Source organism: Miniopterus natalensis, chromosome 9 (genome assembly GCF_054644295.1).
Source record: "Miniopterus natalensis isolate mMinNat1 chromosome 9, mMinNat1.hap1, whole genome shotgun sequence".
In the NCBI taxonomy this organism is placed as follows: domain Eukaryota; kingdom Metazoa; phylum Chordata; class Mammalia; order Chiroptera; family Miniopteridae; genus Miniopterus; species Miniopterus natalensis.
Window position 1 is genome coordinate 78591392 of NC_142089.1, and position 17852 is coordinate 78609243.

Below are 17852 nucleotides of genomic sequence, written 5' to 3' on the forward strand. Positions count from 1 at the left end.
CCCAGGCGCCTCACAGGACATCCTAAGATCCCTGTGTTAAAATAAACACCTCGCGTGGCCATTCAGGCATTCGTCAAGGCTCTGCAGTCTTTGAGGATGAGCGCCCCACGAGTGACACCCAATGTCAGGGCTTCGAGGTGTAAGCCGCTTCTTAGTATCGGGGCGGCCCGGACACCACCCTGACAAGCTGTGCCCAGGGCTGGAGAAAAGCTTGGGGTTTTGTTCACATTTCCTTTTTCTCCAGCTGTTCTCTTTTGCGCATCCTTCCTGATCTTCCCCCCCTTTAATCCCATTACTGTATTCAAAGCAGGAATAAATCCTCAGTGGCTCAGAAAGACAAGAAGGCGCGAGGCCATCGCTCGGCTGGTTTGGAGGCGGCGAGGCCGAGCGCCCGCCTTCAAGCCCGTCGGGGCGGCGAGCAGGGCGCCCCCGCGGGGCACGCGGGCGGCGGGGCGCCCCCTGGCGAGGGCGCGGGCGCGGGCGCGGGCGCGGGGCAGCGCGCGGCGCGCAGCCCGGGCAGCACCACCTTGCCCTTGCGGCGCAGGTCGCGCGCCGCGCCCGTGTTCAGCCGCTGCACCAGCAGCTTCTCGTAGAGCAGCGGGTGGTAGGCGCCCAGCGTGCAGGCCGCGTCGTGGTACAGCTCGTGGTAGTGGCACAGCTCGGTCTGCCGGACCGACGGGAGGTACTCGTACACGTGCACCTCCCCGCACAGCGACATCATGAGCAGGATCCCTGGGTGGAGAGAGGGGCCGTGAGCTGCGCGGGGCCGGGCCAAAGCTCCTCCGCAGCCCCGGGCGGGCGGGGCGGGGTCGCGGGCGGGGCGTGGGGGTGCCCTCCTGCCCGCGGGCCTGGCGCAGCGCCGACCAGGGCCAGGGCAGCGCACATGCGGGGGCCGCGGGCTCCATCCGGGACGGGCGTGCAGGGCAGCCGCCGGTGGCCCTCTCGCCACTGATGTTCCTCTCTCCCCCTCTCCCTGCCTCTCTCTGGCATCAAGAACGATATCGTTTTAAAAAGCTGTACTACCAGCAGCCCTGGCTGGGTGCTCAGTTGGCCGGCGTGTCCCCTACACCAAAAGGCGCTGGGTTGGATTCCCGGCCAGGGCTGGCAGGGGAGGCAGCTGCTTGAAGTTTGTCTCTCACTTCGATTTTCTTTCTCTCTCCCTCTCTTCCTCTCTCTCCTTTCCTCTCTCAAATCAGTAAATACATATCCTCAGGAGAGGATTAGCAACAAAAAGATGTAAAACTAGTACATGGACTTGTTCAGTTGATTACTGTGGGACAGAAAATAAAAGACAAAGTTAGCAAACATCAAGACCACAATCTAGGGAGTGACAGGTTTGCACCCCCAAGTCAGAACATCATGTGTCACCTTCTACACTCAGGTCCCATCTGATTAGCAATAGGAGAGCTGCTCTGTTCCAAAGAAACACATTCCAAAAAAAATGATTATAAAATAACTGCTTGATTATAAATTAAATAAAAATAGCTGTTTGAATGAAAAGAAATGGAGCTGTAGACAGAGAGTTTAAGGTTCATATTAACAAAGTTATTTTTCTCATTGGAACTGTCAGCGTTGGAGTTGCTTTAATTCCTTTGTCTTAACGTTTTAGACACACAGCTGTAACCCTTATCACCGCTGAGCAAATCTGTGCGTGTCTGGGCCGGCAAGCTTTCTTTCCCTAGTGCCACCTTGTTAACATCCTATAAACATTTAAAAAATGTGCACATCCCTTTCATTACAAAGGTATCCTTTGTTACGGAAAAACAGCCTCACAGTTAGTTTCTGTTAGAGGCAATATTTGTCTGCAGAGGACAATCATATTTCTAATGAATAGGCCCTGCTTGTATCATGAAAATCCCCACAACCAGACAAAGTCCTGTACAGGGGACACCAAGAGGGAAGAGAGGAGGGGCCTAATTTTGCACAGGAGATCCAAAAATCTTGCCCGGGGAGGGGAGGCCTGAACCTAAATGGGCGGCCTGGAGACGAGGGGTGCAAGGGAACAGAAGAAGGGGTGCTGCTCTAGGAATGACAACGGTACCCTGCTTAGGAGACTAAAGATGTCACCTGAGAGCCAGGATGCAGTACTGTGGCTAAAAATAAACACATCCCTAAGGAAGAGAAGATCAGCCCGTTCAAATTAGATGAGGTGACGCTCTCAAGAGCTCTGTCAAAACTCCCAGGTACCGGTCAGTTCCTCTCGGCTCTACCAGTTTCCTCCTTCCCTTCCACGGCTGCCCTGCTGCCCAGCGGTGGCCCCTTCCTTGAGTGGCCGAAAGTGACAGGCTGCAGGCGGAGCCCAGAGACTCACCTAGGACAGCCCCTTCCTCCTGAAGTCGCAGAGGGGAGTGGGCACCAATCTGATACGCAGCGCAGGCGACACAGAAGTCCCGCCTCTGAGAAGCAGTGACTACTCTATGGACATTTTTTCGATTCCTCACCAAATCATCTCTAAGGAACTGACACTGTGAATGAGAAAGCCCTGTGCCCAGGGAGAACTGAATTCTCCTTTATTCCCAGTTACTTTAAACCTGCAGCAAACAAGAACCCCTGAGACGTGTGTTTTCTCTGGACGAAGGCATAGGATCCGTGTCTGTGGAGGGAGAACAGCCTCAGTGTTTCCTACTCAGAGCTACGGCCCAAGCTGGTGGCCAGGCCCAGCACTGGCGCTCTCTCTGCCTGGCCCTGGGGCCCGGTCACTTCTGCGCGTCGCCCACTAGCGCAGAATTGCAGCCGGCCTGAGGGGCAGGGAAGGGCTGCGGGGACTCTGTTCCCCAGGCAGCTCCGGGGGCCAGCAGCACCGCTCACCCACGGGGACGATGGTCAGCGGGATCCGAGAGACCCCTTGCAACTCTGGTTCTCAAAGAGGAAGCTTTCAAAAGTGAATGTTACACTCAAGAAATATGTTAGTCAGTTTTGCTGCTCCCCCTCCTAAGGCAGTTCTCAAACTTCAGCCTGAAATGAGTGGCATGCGCAGCTGCTAAAATGCAGGCTCCTGGGACTTGTCTCCATTCCCAGAGATTTGGGTTCCACTGGCTTATGTTGGGGTCTAGGAAACTGAATTTTTGACAAGCACCCCTGCACTACCTGTGGTGAAATCCCATTTAAGAAAATTCCAATAAGGTAACAATGAATTATTAAGACACGATCACATAGGTGGGTGACATTCTGTGTCAAATTTCTATAAAAATTTTTAAATACTTTCAATTTCCACACTGATCTAGTTGTAGGCCAATCACAAGCATTCCTGGTCCAACGCTGGCCCACCGCCCGTGAGTGGAGGACCATGCTGGCCTGAGACACACATTCTCTGAAGAACTCTGCTGTCAGGGATCCCCTATTGTCCCGCAGTAGCCACACACTCTACCCACCAGACAGCAAACATGCCCAGGAGCCCATAGGTTAGGCTCCCTAGACATCCTTGCTGTCTTTTGTCTTGGTTTCAAAGGGCTATTAGATGCTTGAATATGATTTTTTTTTTAAATTTTCCAGAGAAAATTTTTTATCTTGCTGTGAGTTAATTACATTTTAAATCCTGTGGGACATTTACACCATGGAATACTATGCAGCTGTAAAGAAGAAGGATCTCTCACCCTTTGGGACAGTATGGAAGGACCTGGAGAATATTATGCTGAGCGAAGTAAGCCAGTCAGAGAAAGACAATCATCACATGGTCTCATTCATATGTGGAATGTAATAAACAAAATAAACTGATGAGCTAAATAGATCCAGAGACACAGAAGCATAGAACAGACTGAGGGATCTCAGGGGGAGGGTGGGGGGTGTGGGGGTGGGCGAGGAGAGATTAACCAAAGAGCTTAGATGCATATATGCAAAGCCCATGGACACAGATAATAGTGTGGTGAAGGCTTGGGGTAGGGAGTGGGTGTGGGGTGAAGGGGTCAATGGGGAATAAAGGAGACATCTGTAATATTTTCAACAATAAAAATAAATTTAAAAATATATACAATATAGATTTTGTCATAAGACTAGGCAAAAAGTTATGGTTTTACTATAAATAAATAGGTACATTTCAGCATTTTCATAAATATTTTATATTTTAAAATAACTTCTAGAGCATCAGAACTTTTCAGTTAGTTCATGACAATCCCAATGGAAAGCCAACAGAGGTTAAGAAAGTGTGGCTTCTCATCTGGGCCACCTGTATAGTTCCTATCTGATACAGACTTAGCAACAATGGTTTCCCAGGTCATGGGGTACACGTATAAAGGTGTGGCTTCCCGTGACTATGAGCCTTGGCTGCGCATCCTAAAATTTATGTAATAGCAGAATCTGCTCTAAGTGCTTAGATGGCAGCCAGTGACAGTGAAATTAGTACGGCAGCACTGTGAAAAGGAAGGGAAATTAGTTTATAACTCATTGGGTACATGTAAAAAAGGGACAAGATTTATGGTACCAAAGGTGGAGAATATCTGTATTATTATAACTATTTTTCAGACAGCCTGGTCAATTTACTTAGCGTATGCATACTCTACTTTTTACTACTACACAAAAATTTAAGTTTAGATTCAGACTTTGTCATATAATAATTACTGAAAGTCATTATAAAAAGTGGATAAATCTACACAGCAGTGTTCCTAAGAGTCGTTAATAGTACTTAGCAATAAACAAAATGCTGAAGATGGCATTTCCCCTGGCACAGTTCAGAGTGTGTGCGTCGGGGCGCAGAGGGCATGGGGAGTAACCCTTCAGGGGGCAGGGGCAGGGCAGGGCAGGGCTGGGGAAGCCCAGGGCTTTCAGGTACTGTTGGAGACCTCTTCAACTACATCAACATTTATTCAGCTGGGCACAGTGCAATTATCGAGAATTTAGAGAATGTTTCTTTAAGGAAAAAAAAAAAGCAAGTTAAATTAAAGAATTAACCTTTAAACTAAAAAATGGGCTAAATCTATAACTTAAAATTTTTAGGGTGACTTGAAGAAAGTGTCTTAAATATTGTCCTGAGGAAAACATCTGGGGTCCACACCAGCCTCTGCTGAATGCTGCGATGCCGGGCCCTGTCGTCTACAAAGGACACAGCCACCACCGAGGTCCCATGTCGGGAGTCCCCACCTAACCCCAGGTTTTACAACTGGCTGCGAGGACTACACAAGCAAGGACACAAGGCAAAATCAGCAAAGGAAAAACCACATGGGGAGAAAAGTCCTGGGGGAATAGGGCCGGCCTTCTAGAATCCTGTCCCAGGAGTCACACAGGATTTACTGCAGCAACACCTGTGAAACGCTGCCAACCAGGAAAGCTTCGCAGAGACTTGGTTCTCAAGGTTTCCGCCGGGAGCCGGCCGTGTAGACAGTCTCTGTGTGGCAGAAGCCAAACTCCAGACTTGCGGGAGGAAAGCCGGTGCTCAGTGCGAGCCAGTTGCTTGCAAAAGTCTAGACACAGGAACCGCTCTTATCTTATCAGTCCTGGGAGGGGGAACCCTCCCTGAGCCAAGTCCCAGAGGCCAATCTTGTAAGCAGGCAAACGTTTAAGGGCCAGCGGGCAGGTCTTCTACGTTAGGACTTTTCTGCACAGATACCAAATATGTATAAATTCGAAGCATCATGTTACTTCTGAACATTTCCCCATGCCAGATGGACAGGGGAATTCACATCTGGTTATGCTAAAAACGTTATTACTATTTTTTCATATTCTCTCTGATGACTGCTCAGGACTACCCAAAAAGCAAGATGGATACAAATCATCTTTAAAAAACCACTTAAGGAATTTGTAGGTTAAATCATTTTGTAAACTACTCAAAAGAAGCTGCTCTCATCACTAATAACACTTTACTGCTTTCAGGGGAGAGCTGTTGCTTTGATAGGCAGATTAGTATTTAAGACACTTTTTCATGTATGTTTATAATCCAATCAAATGGGCATGTGGCCAGCTTTTTAAAATAATTAAGCATAATTCAATTAATGCTAAGTTTCTTTGGCCAGATTTTACAAATGAGTCCATACTAGGGATTCATTTGAAGAAAAAAAAGTGTAAAATTTTCCAGGCAATTAGGACTCCGGAGGCACTCATGTGCCAAGCTACGTGATTTAAAATATTGTATAATGCAACACAATTATCAAGCCAATTAAAAAGCATTTCAACTGCTCTTACTAAAATGTCACATTACATAACTCAGCACATCAAGCAATGTGTATTTATTTGCTCCAAAATGTGGATAAAAAGCAAACTTCAACATGTTCCGATGATCACAAATTTGGAATGAATGAGGTTCCTTCTCTAAACTCTACCTTGCAGATATCGATGTGTTTGATGTGCTTTCATTGTCCAGTATAGTTTAATCATTTAGCCTTTAGCGTTACTGTGATTACACTACAATTATCTTGCTTTTCCCCCGGCAATATTTAAAGTAACACCCAAAATCATTAAAAATAATAGAATTTTCTCCTTGATGAACATATGCTTTCAATGTGTGGCAAAATAAGCTAAGTGTAAACAGAACATAAAGGCAGTGTCAGGAAAAATACTGGTTTATCTCACTTCCAGTAACTACTGAATGTAATTTTTATGTTAGGCAAATGAGGAATTTCTGAGACCAACCAATAGAACACATATTTTTGAATGAGTGGTGAGGGGAAAGGTTAAGTGTATTGAACATGCCAGTCTAAGGGAAATCTAACAGCTGTTTTGTGGTTTCTCCATAAATTCATCTTAAAACAGAAAATTATGAGAACTATATTTAAGATTATTTAAAGAACAAAAGTGTTTTTTAAGCGAGATTTCCAGAAAATATTTGTAATTAAAAGGTGGTTTGGAAATTTGAACTTCATGTAATAAAAAAATAATTTAAGAAGCATCTACTACAGTAAGTGAAATCATATAATGTCAGAAAAATACTTAAATGTTAATGGTTAGCTCATTTATTTGATGGTAATTAACACACATTCAGGATTCATTATTTGCAGGGAATTGTATTTCTAATCAACATAATTGCAATGCTTTTTGCACAATCACAAATAGGGATGTTCTGTGGCTTATCATTGTGTGTTAATGTTATTATTTTGTGTTAATCATGAGTTTGGGTGATATATTGGAAAATCAGAACCTGAAAAGCAGTATAAAACAGAAAAAGAACAGAAGTTATGACCTGTTAGGCATATTATGCTCATGCTTATATTAAATAGCCTGAAATTACAGTGTTTGCATCTAAGACTTGCAGAAATACTACTTACAATCAGTAGTGGCTGCCTTTTAAAAGGGTGGGGGAGTGTTGGTGGTCCCTACAATAAAAACATTGTCAGTAGTAGATTTTAAGGAGCCCACCTCTGTGCCTCTGGCTGCCCCTGTGCTCAGCTCAGAGCCCGGCTGGCTGGACGCCTACTTCTGTGTGTGGCAAATCCAGCCATGCTTTGTGACCCCAGGCGAGCTCACCGGCCTTCTAGAAAAATACCCGTCTTGATGAGAGCAAAATGGGAGCTGTAGGTTCCAAGTAAATTACTCTTTATCCTCAGTCAGGCTACAGTACAATCAAAATGACTTCACAGTAGCAAGGAACACGGTAAATGTCTAATACCCAGCCAGGGATGAAGGGAACTGTGAACAGCTAGCTCCCCAATGGGCTGTGGGTAAGCAACCCAATAAGATGAAAGAGCTGTTCCAAAGAAACAAGTCTTTATGGGTCATCGGAACAATTCTGATCCATGTTACTTCCTTTTCATTTAAAAAATGCACTTGTCCAAGAGGCCAAGGACCCCTGCATTGTTTCTCTAGAGAAAAGGGTGGCACAAGGGATACATTCCCAGCGTATCTACTGGGTGCCTATTTCTCTGAATTGTAAGTCAAATATGGACTCATCAGAAATTCAAAGAAAAAGGAGAATATTAGCACTTACCAACAATTATCAAAATGTCATACTCTTTGCTCAGCACCAATACTTCTGGGAACTTATCTTAAGGGAATAGTTTAAAGAAAAAAAATCTATATATTCACATATAGCATAAATTATAGCATATTATTAGTACATACATATAATAATGGTTGATCAATATAATTGTTTGATAATGTCAAATAATTTGAAACAACCTAAATATTCAACAACTAAAGAAAGGCATAAATTATGACACATGTATTTGATGTAATGATATGGCTTCTGTAATATAAAAAATAACCAAAAGTCGATTTTCACCTTGATTTATCTTAATGAAATGAAGATCTTTATACATTTGGGAATATATTCTTATTTGACCTACCATAAAGTTTTAGATGAGGTACATTACAATAACAGCAAACAGTAAATATTAGCTATTGTGCTAGGCACATGCTTCTTCAAAGGTAAACGTACTATTAGAATCTTCATTTTCTGGTTGGGAAAAAGCTGAAGTTTGATACATTCAGGAACTTGCCCGAGATCACATATTTGGTTGGCTATTTGTTAGAGCCAAGATTTGATTCTGGTCTCTGTAGAGCCCAAGTTCTCAACCATAGGGAAGGAGGGAGGTAGCCTCCTACATGTGAGACCAGTTGAACCACAGGTGAGAGTCTATAAGGTGACACAAGGTACGATGTCCTATTATTTTGTTCCTCCCTGCACTTACTAAGCCAACACCTTCTGTGTGCCTACTGTGTGGTGCCACAAACCAGAGGAGCCCCAGTATTACAACAACCTTTAGAATAAGTAAACTGGACAAGATCAAGACTGGGAAGCATACAAGCTGGAGTAAAATCAGGGTGGCATACTGAGAGTAGGGCTAGTTGGTGTTTTAAAAAATGTTTAAATATTTGATTATAATGTATATCTCCTCCCTTTTTAAGTCCTGCACAGGAAACTCTTCAAAAAAAAGTTTCAAAGAAAAGTCTTATAAAGTAAGATGGGATCACTCTCTTCTTTAGGGTTTGCTGAAAGTTTTGCACCTATTCTATGTGAGGGGAAATAGCATCTCTAAATCTCCTCTGATGTACAAATGCAAAAAACCCCACCAGATTTCTTAAAAAGTTAAGTCACATTTTCACTAATATCCACATAAGAACTTGTTCCCAAAAATCAAAATGTATTTGCACAGTTATACTGAATGTTTTGAAAATAATTTAGTAATCAGTTAGATTTCTTATTTAACTGCAGTAAATATTCATCTCTTTAATAAGTTTTCAAAATATTTTGTTTGGTAGAACTGTTTGTGATAATATGATGTTAGAAAAGTAGAAAACATGGTTTAAAAATATTTGTTTAGAAATTTGAGATGACTAACTTTAGTATAATTATAGATATTAAAACTAGTAAGTATCTTATTAATATTAAATATCAAAAGAATGAAACTAGATTACAGTTTGTCCCCATGTACAAAAATTAATTCAAAATGGATCAAAGACCTAAATATAAGATCTGAAACATAAATTACATAGAAGAAAACACAGGTACTAAATTTATGGACCTTGGTTGCAGAGAGCATTTTATGAATTTGACCTCAAAGGCAAGAGAAGTAAAGGTAAAAATCAATCAATCAATCAATCATTCAATCAATCAATGGGACTATCAAACTAAAAAGCTTCTGAACAGAAAAAGGAACTGCCAACAAAACAAAAAGGCAACTGGCTAAATGGGAGATGATATTTGCAAACAACAGCTCCAACAAAGGGTTAATGTCCAAAACATATAAAGAACTCATAAAACTCAATACCAAACAAACAATCCAATTAAAAGATGGGCAGAAGACCTGCACACTCACCTCTCCCTAGAAAATACAAATGACCAACAGATATATGAATAGATGTTTAACTTCACTAGCTACTTGGGAAATGCAAATCAAAACTACAATAAGATACCACCTCACACCTGTTAGAATGGTCATTATTAACAAGACAAATAATAACAAGTGTTGGAGAGGTTGTGGTGAAAAGGGAACCCTCAGTCCCTGTTGGTGGGACTATAAACTGGTATAGCCACTATGGAAACAATATGGTGGTTCCTCAAAAAATTAAGAACAGAGCTATGATATGACTGAGCAATCCCTCTTTTGGGTATCTACCTAAAAAACAAAAAAAATCTATTTGCAAAGACATATGCACCCCTAGGTTCAGTGCAGCATTATTCACAGTGGCCAAGGCATGGAGACCACCAAAGTGCCCTGCGACAGAGGACTAGAGGGTAGAGAAGATGTGGGACATGCACACGATGGAATACACTCGGCCATAAGAAAGGATGAAACACTGCCATTTGCGACAACATGGATGGACCCTGAGGATATTATGTTAAGTGAAATAAGTCAGAAAAAGCTAAGAACCATATGAGTTCACTCGTATGTGGGGTATAAACTGAAACTTGTGGACAGAGACAGCAGTGTGGTGGTTGCCAGAAGGAAGGTGGTGGGAGGTGGTGTGGGGTGGAGGGGGCCTAATATATGGTGACAGAAGATGGTTTGATTTTGGGTGGTGGGAACACAGTGCAATATACAGAGCTTGTATCATAGAAATGCACACTTGAAATCTATATGATCTGATTAACCAGTCACCCCAATACATTTAATTAAAAAAATTTAAAATATATATTAAGTAGGCTTGTAATGAAAGTATAGTTTAAGTGATTTAATATTAAAATGTATTTTTATTACATCAATATTATAATTGTTCACCTGTGTATCTCTAAGTTTTATTATAAAAAAGCATAAAGAATTATTAGCTTTGGTAAGTTCTCGATGGAAGGGAAGCGCACACTTCTGAAGTGTTTTCCCAACACTGACGTGATTTCGGGGTGGAGGTTCTGGCTCCAGTGCCAGGTCGGTGCGCTCTTCCAGTCCCCCACCGTGCTGCCCTTTCTCTGTGCGCAGAAAGCAGTCTTTGCGTTTGTAGATAAAGCAAGAAGAGTTTATGTGGTTGCAGAGTAAGTATTTGTGCCCAAATCTGATTTACTAGGACATCTTCCCAAAGAACACTCCTTCATAAGAGCCGCCAACAAGGCAAGCCCACAGATGCGTGCTGTCAAGCAGGCTGCTGGTGCCGGGCTAGGGGTGGCTAATGAAAGTGTAAAAGGAGGTTATATTTCTTTTTTTATTTTTGTAAATGAAGGGGGGACTTCTTTGTTTAAAAATACATTTTTATTGATTTCAGAGAGAGAAAGGGAGAGGGAGAAAGAGACAAAAACACGGTAAGAAAGACACATCTACTGGCTGCCTCGTACATGGCCCCTGCTTGGGGATTGAGTCCGCAACCTGGGCATGTGCCCTGACCAGTAATTGAACCCGCAACCCTCCAGTGCATGGGGCGACGCTCAACCACTGAGCCACATCTTAAACAAAAAGACATTGGCTGAACCATCTGCCCAAATACTGCTGAGAGGCTGGTTTCCTGAAACCCATGAAGCATTGGGGCCTTTTTGTTTTGGTTCCCAAGCTTATAGCCTAGCACACTAATCAGTATATCCAAGAATCGGTTTGCGAAGATGATAGAACTAACCAACTACCCGAACTAACAGAAATCCACATTTATGAACGGCATCTACAGTCAACTGTTACATGTACCTTTTTACATTAAGTTTTCAGGACATAAAAGGAGTCCATCACAGGAATAAATTTCATAGCTATCCCATCAAAAAAAAAAAAAAGTGTAATGTATTTGTAGAATTCTAGGTTCTCCTTGCTGGTATGTGTATCAAGACAGAACCTGTGGACTAGATTTCTAAAGTCCCCTCCAACTTTAAGATTCTAAGAAGTCAGAAAAGTGGTTCTCCAAGTGCAGTCCCAGGACCAGGCGCATCATCAGCATCGCCGAGAACCTGTTAGAAATGCAAATTCGAGCCACCTCTACCTATCAGAAGCTCTTGGGCTGGGCCCAGGCATCCCTTTTAAAGCTGTGGTAGGCAGCCACAGTGTGGCCCTCATGACCACTGCTTGGTACTCACATCTTGTGTAGTCACATCCACGAGGCTGACTTGTACAGCAGACAGAAAGCAGCCCATGTGATAGTTTATGTCCCTGAAAAGTGCTGCAGCCTCCTCTGTCCCTGCTCACTTGGGGCCGTGGCTCTAGGGAAGCCAGCGCCATATGTTGAAGATGCTCAAGCACTCAGGTGGTCCTATGGACAGATCCTGCGGAGGGAAACTGAGGCCTCTGGCAGCAGCCATTGTACAGGTGAGCCACCTTGAAGGCAGACTGGCTGCCCAAGTCTAAAGAGCTTGGCTGCGGCCTCCTGAGATACAAGCCAAGTCATCCAGCCCATCTGCTCCCAGACGGCTAACCCACAGAACCCGTGTGAGATAAATCCTTTTGGCCTTTTCAGTAGCCGAGTTTTGGGGTATTTCACTTCGCAGCATTAGGAAACGAATCCATACACCCTCTGGGTGATGCCGATGCAATGCTACACTTTGAGAACCACTGAGCTAAAATGTTCGTTCAGCCCTGGCCGGTTTCTCAGCCGTTAGAGCGTCTGCCTGCGGACCGAAGGGTCGCGGGTTTGATTCTGGCCAAGGGCATGCACCTTGGTTGCAGGCTCCGACCCTGGCTCCTGCTGGGGTGTTTACGGGAGGCAACCAATTGATGTGTCTCTCTTGCATCGATGTATCTCTCTCTGTCTCTCCCTTCCACATTCTCTGAAAAACACATTAATAAAATATCCTTGGGTGACAATTAACAACAACAAACCAAAAACATACATTCCTTCTCCAAATAATTACTGTTTGTGCCTACTGTGTGCCAGACTGAAACAGGAGCCCAATGATGGGCAGAACAGACCTCCAGACCTGCTTTTTCCTTCGCTGCCCGCATCACAGCCTGGACATTTGTCCGTGTGCACGTACCGACCCCGTCTGCCACCGCTGCCTGTAAGTCCCGGGCAGGACCCTGCCCGGTTTCCTCGCTCGCACAGCCCTGGGCCCACAGGAGGATGTGCCTTGTGGGTGACCCTTCCCTTCCAGCTCCCCTGCCTTCAGCCCAGGAGCAGGCCTCTAACTGGCACAACATTCCATGTAAGGGGCCAGGTGTATTCCCCCGGGATTCTAACAGCCATGCGCCAATTTACATAAAAGAAATGTCTTTTGTGTTCAAGAGAGTCAGCTTTTAGAGTCCCTCTGTTTCACACATGCAGGTTCATACACATGTAGGGAAAATGTGTGAGGCGGACATGTGTGTAGACATGAGATGGGAGACAGCCTGTCACCACTGGATGAGCAGCTCCTCAAGGAAGAAAGGGGTCCCTGCGCCTGCAGGGGGAGCCCCGTGCTCACCCGGGGAAGCAGGAGCGCAGGGCTGTGCGCACCTCTCCTCAGACGGAGCGTCCTGCTGACCGCACTGGGCAGAACCCGCGACTGCGAGCAGGGGGACATCCCTACCACGCGGGCTGACCGAGCAGGGGGACATCCCAACCACGCGGGCTGACCGAGCAGGGGGACATCCCAACCACGCGGGCTGACCGAGCAGGGGGACATCCCAACCACGCGGGCTGACCGAGCAGGGAGACATCCCACCCACGCGGGCCGGCCGAGCAGGGGGACATCCCACCCACGAGGGCCGGCCACGGGATCTTCTGTTCAGTAGCTGACGTCATCGGTCAGAGTGTTTGGAAATGAGGTGCTGAGACAATCAGTCTGCAGCCATCAATGTGACCTCAGAACAGGAAGGCACACTTGGAGAACACTTTTAGATAAGCGAAGAAAAGACTAATTGATCTTTAAACACTCTCCTGGCAGGCAGACGGAGATGCAGGTGACATCATTTTACTGGTATATAGGAAAGTCACATAAATTATAGAACAGGCTCTGGCTCTGAGCATATTTCTAGCCAGATCCAGGAAGAGGCACAAAGGCTGCAGCACAGCCGGAGACGCGGAGGGGCCGGCCCTGCTGGGCGTGGCTCGCCCAGGCTGATCTGCTCACCTCAGCGCGGGCTCACACTTAGATACCACCAGGGACGGGAGCCGCAGATGGAGTCAGTGACATCAGGCCACGCCTCCTGCACACCTATGTCCCCACAGAGCCAGCCTGCAAGTGGGAATGAAGATGCCCTATCAACTTGCTCTGTTTCATTCTCTTGTGACGAGCCCAGCTTGACAGTGCCCCGCAGAGCTGTCCGTGACAAGGGCGATGCCCTCTGCCTGCGCTGCCGGATCCAGTGCCACCAGGAGCATGCAGCTCCCGAACGCTGAAATGTGGCTGGTAACACTGAGCAACTGAAGTTTTCCTCTTATTAATCCTGATTTAAATTTAAATAGCCATTTGTGGATAATAGCTGCCAGACAAGACAGAAAAGCTCTAGAAAATAACAGCAACTGCAGACCGGCCCCTGACGCATCCCTTCAAAAGTTTTATTATTTGCATTTCTCAGGTGCACGTACGCAGGCTGACAGGATTAAGCATCTTGCCCGTGATGAGAAAGCCAGTGAATGGCAGAGAAGAATTCACACTCACTCTGCCCAACCCAAAGATGCTCTTGCAAAGACACCAAACTGCAATCCCCTTTCTCATGTAGAAGCAGCCGCAAAGGCAGGTATCAGCCTGGGAAACTCCAAATTCTCAGTCAGCAGCCTGAAACAAAGCTGACCCTATACACGAGCCATGATCTCTTTTGGCAAAAACACGGGAATTTTTTTTCTCCAGCTATGACTATGTAACTTGAATATCTCAGACTACATCACAGTGAGTAAATCTGACAACCTCCACTGTGCCCCGAAACTTTTGCTCTAATCAAATATTAGGCAAATAGATTCACAAGAAGACAAGAGTAAGAAAAAGACGTTATTAAATGTCTGTCAAATCCTATGTGCCATCTACGCATTATTCTATCGCCCTTCACTGATACACTAAATCAACAGCAGCCAATGGAACTGCACAAAAGAGACAGAGCTTGGGATTTCAAAAGAGTGATTTGGAAATCAAGAGTGTCAAAGGCATGGCTTTAGAAATTGAGGAAGTAACATGCAGAGTCATAGTGTAAATTTTGTTTGAATTCTGCATAAAATATTCACATTATTACAATACTGAGACCCACCCCAAAGCTACAAGTCTCTGTTCAGATACTGTGCATATCCCCTGTATCTATGACCGAACCAACCCTGCCTTCTTAATCCCGTCTAAGCACAGGATCCACTGTGCAGCCCAAGCCATGGTGCAGGTGATAAAGTCAGTGACATCAGGGTGGAGGGTATGAGTTTCTTTTGCGTGAGACTAATGTCCTTGGTTCTGTTACTGCTTTCATATTGCTAAGGAGATCTAAGAAGTGCTTTACATTACCCAACTCAGTGAAATCAAAGAAATAATGGGGTGATAAGCTGAAACGCAGGCAAATAAATGGGGTAAGACCACAAACTTTGAGGATCAAAGCCTGGCTGAAAAAAATATAATAAGCCACGTGTGATATAATCCTGTTATATAAATTATATTTTGGGGTTAGAGCTGGTGGACTCTGGTGTTGAGAGCTGCGTAAGGTGCTAGAGTCAGTCTGATCAGAGCCTGAGCCCACCTGGCATCAGCCTGTAGCCACAGTCAGCTCCCCCGGGCCTCCTATGGACAGTGTGCTCGGAGTGTGTGGTGGACCAGCAAGGGCTGAGGTGAGGCCTGTGTGTCATCCCCCTGAGGCTGACAGGGCTGGACGCTCTGACCCTGAGAATGCAGCACGGAGATGCTGCGCACATCTCCAGGCCTGGGCCGTAGGACACCGGCAGCTCTAGCTCCCGCCTTTGGCATCACTTGCCAGGGGCCCGTTCAGGAGGTGCAGCTACCCTGAGACCACCGCGTGGGAGACCAGGTGCAACCACAGGTGAGCGGTCCCAGCTGGGCCTGGCCAGGGGGCTGGACACGGAGTGAAGCCGCCCCATAAAACAGCTGAACCGCAACCAAGGGACCCCCATCAACGCCTGCAAACAATAGTGCTGCCCCAACAAGCCTGTCCTGACCCATAAAATCCGGAGAGAAAACAAAGCAGGTCTTCCTTTAAACCTTGGAATTTTGGCGTAGTAGCTACGCAGCAACAGAAACAGGGACAGATGTATCTCTCTTCCTCAGCTGGTCTATTTCCCTCTAAAACCACCTTTTAGCTGTTCTTGCTGTAAAACACGAGTGCGCATTTCTTACCTATCAGGCCTGCCCTGCCTGAGCACCACCCTTTCGGTTCTTCAGATGCACCTACCAATGAAGCCAGAAGACGGGGGGTTGGGCTGGATCTTCTCCCTGGTGTTCTCCTGGATGACGTCCCAGAGCTGCCATATAAACTTGGGGTGGAGAATATAGAAGGGCTGATCTGGGTTTCTCTGGCGATGCTGAACGTACGGAGTGAACAGGTTGTAATCTGGCTTCTTGTACCACTAAGAGGAAAAAAAATCAACACAATCAAGGCCTGAGGACCACACTGGGCAAGGGCCACAGGGTGGCACCGAAGGGAAGGAGGGACTCGGAGGTGGAGGAGGGGCTTCGGACAGAGAGCAAGGGTCCCACAGAGGGACAGACGCTTGGTGCTTGAGTGAAATGGCTTCACAGTGCCCAGTGGACTTCTCTAAAGGGCTTGGTGGGTTATGCAGTCTCTGTGGCAACCACTCAACTCTGCCCCACAGGCAGCCACACAACATGCAAAATGAATAGCATGGCCCGATCTGTCCCTTGGCTGTGGTGTGCTGACCCCTGGGCTCAAAGCTAATCTATAGTGACAGGAAGCACATCAATTAACGCCTGGGCCTGGGCAGGGGCTGGGGGACTCCCTGGAGTGATGAAAATATCCCATTTCTTAACTGTGGTTGCAGATACATGACTATAGATATTTGCTAATACTCATCAAAATGTATACTTACATTGATTGTATATAAATTATTTTCTGAAAAAATGATTGACTGAAAAAAACGGTTGCAGAAGCATGTCAGTTGCCACCATGGAATGGGATTTGGAGAAGGTGAGGGAGGGAGGGGCTGGCTCACAGGGCTCAGGCCCGTGCTCCCTTCAGACAGACACCCTGGTCTAGAGTAAGATCCTGAGGAACAGACCATGGCTGAACGTGTTCTGTTGTTTTGAAAATGTGAGAATGTCTGGGCCAGATCATCTTGAGTGAGGCAGTGGGCAGGGGGCCGGAGGAATGCGGGACTTGGCTTCTTCCCCTCCTCCCCCCGTCCTGACACAGCAAATGGAAAGACAGGCCTGGCCGCAGCAGCCGTGTCACTCAGACCTCAGCACCATCGCACCCACACCCATGGGGTTGCAAGCTCTGCGCCTTGGGCTTGGCTGCTTCCAACAGAGCAACACACAAGGTTAGCCAGCTAGCAGCTTTTGGTCCGTCCAGAGACAGCAAGAGAGCCCTGAGACCGTAAGCCAGAGAAGGGCTGGGAAGGAAGTGGAAAAGCTCAAACACCCACCTGATGCCCGACTGTTAATAGAGGGCACATGTGAGAACCCACAAGGCTCTCAGGAAACACACACACCATGTGCTGCATTTCTGGAGATGGGCTCTGACGGAGCTGGGAAACCCTCTCCTGGTGGTTCTGATTTCAATCCTGGTTAAAGCTCCCTAGTAATCATGCCGGTTAAGGTCCAGCTTCAGCATCAGGGTGAACGGCGACAGAGCACGCCTTTCAGAGGGACCCGTCGACCTTGGGCAGCTCTCTTAGAAAGTGACCTCTTGGTGAGGCCAAGGTTGGTCCCCCTCTCCAGGCTGCATTCCCTTGAGTCACAGCAGAACAAGTGGAAAGACAGTCGCTGGCACAGCTGGCAGCATCTCCCCCGGGCTCTTTAAAAACACCGACACTGACTTTTCACCCCAGGCTTCACCAGAAGCAACTGGCTGCTTGCTGAGCTAGGCAATGATTTGCCAGAAAGTCGCTCATGTAACTCACTCACATTTCACTGGCTAGTGATAACCTCGTTTATGCTTCATCATAAGACCAAACAGGGTTAGAAGCTGAAGCCACAGAGCAACACACTCAAGGAAAGCCTG

General features: G+C 46.2%; 1 protein-coding gene across 1 annotated transcript in view; it reads right to left on the reverse strand.

Annotated features, from left to right (window-relative positions):
- Positions 1–397: 397 nt before the first annotated feature.
- Positions 398–17852, reverse strand: part of ST6GAL2 (ST6 beta-galactoside alpha-2,6-sialyltransferase 2) — a 31353-nt gene continuing 13898 nt past the window's right edge. Inside the window, exons 5-6 of the mRNA XM_087820732.1 lie at positions 16065–16239; positions 398–732 (exon numbers count right to left, since the gene is read on the reverse strand). Coding sequence (XP_087676858.1) covers positions 398–732; positions 16065–16239 — 510 coding nt within the window. The remainder of the gene's footprint in view (positions 733–16064; positions 16240–17852) is intronic.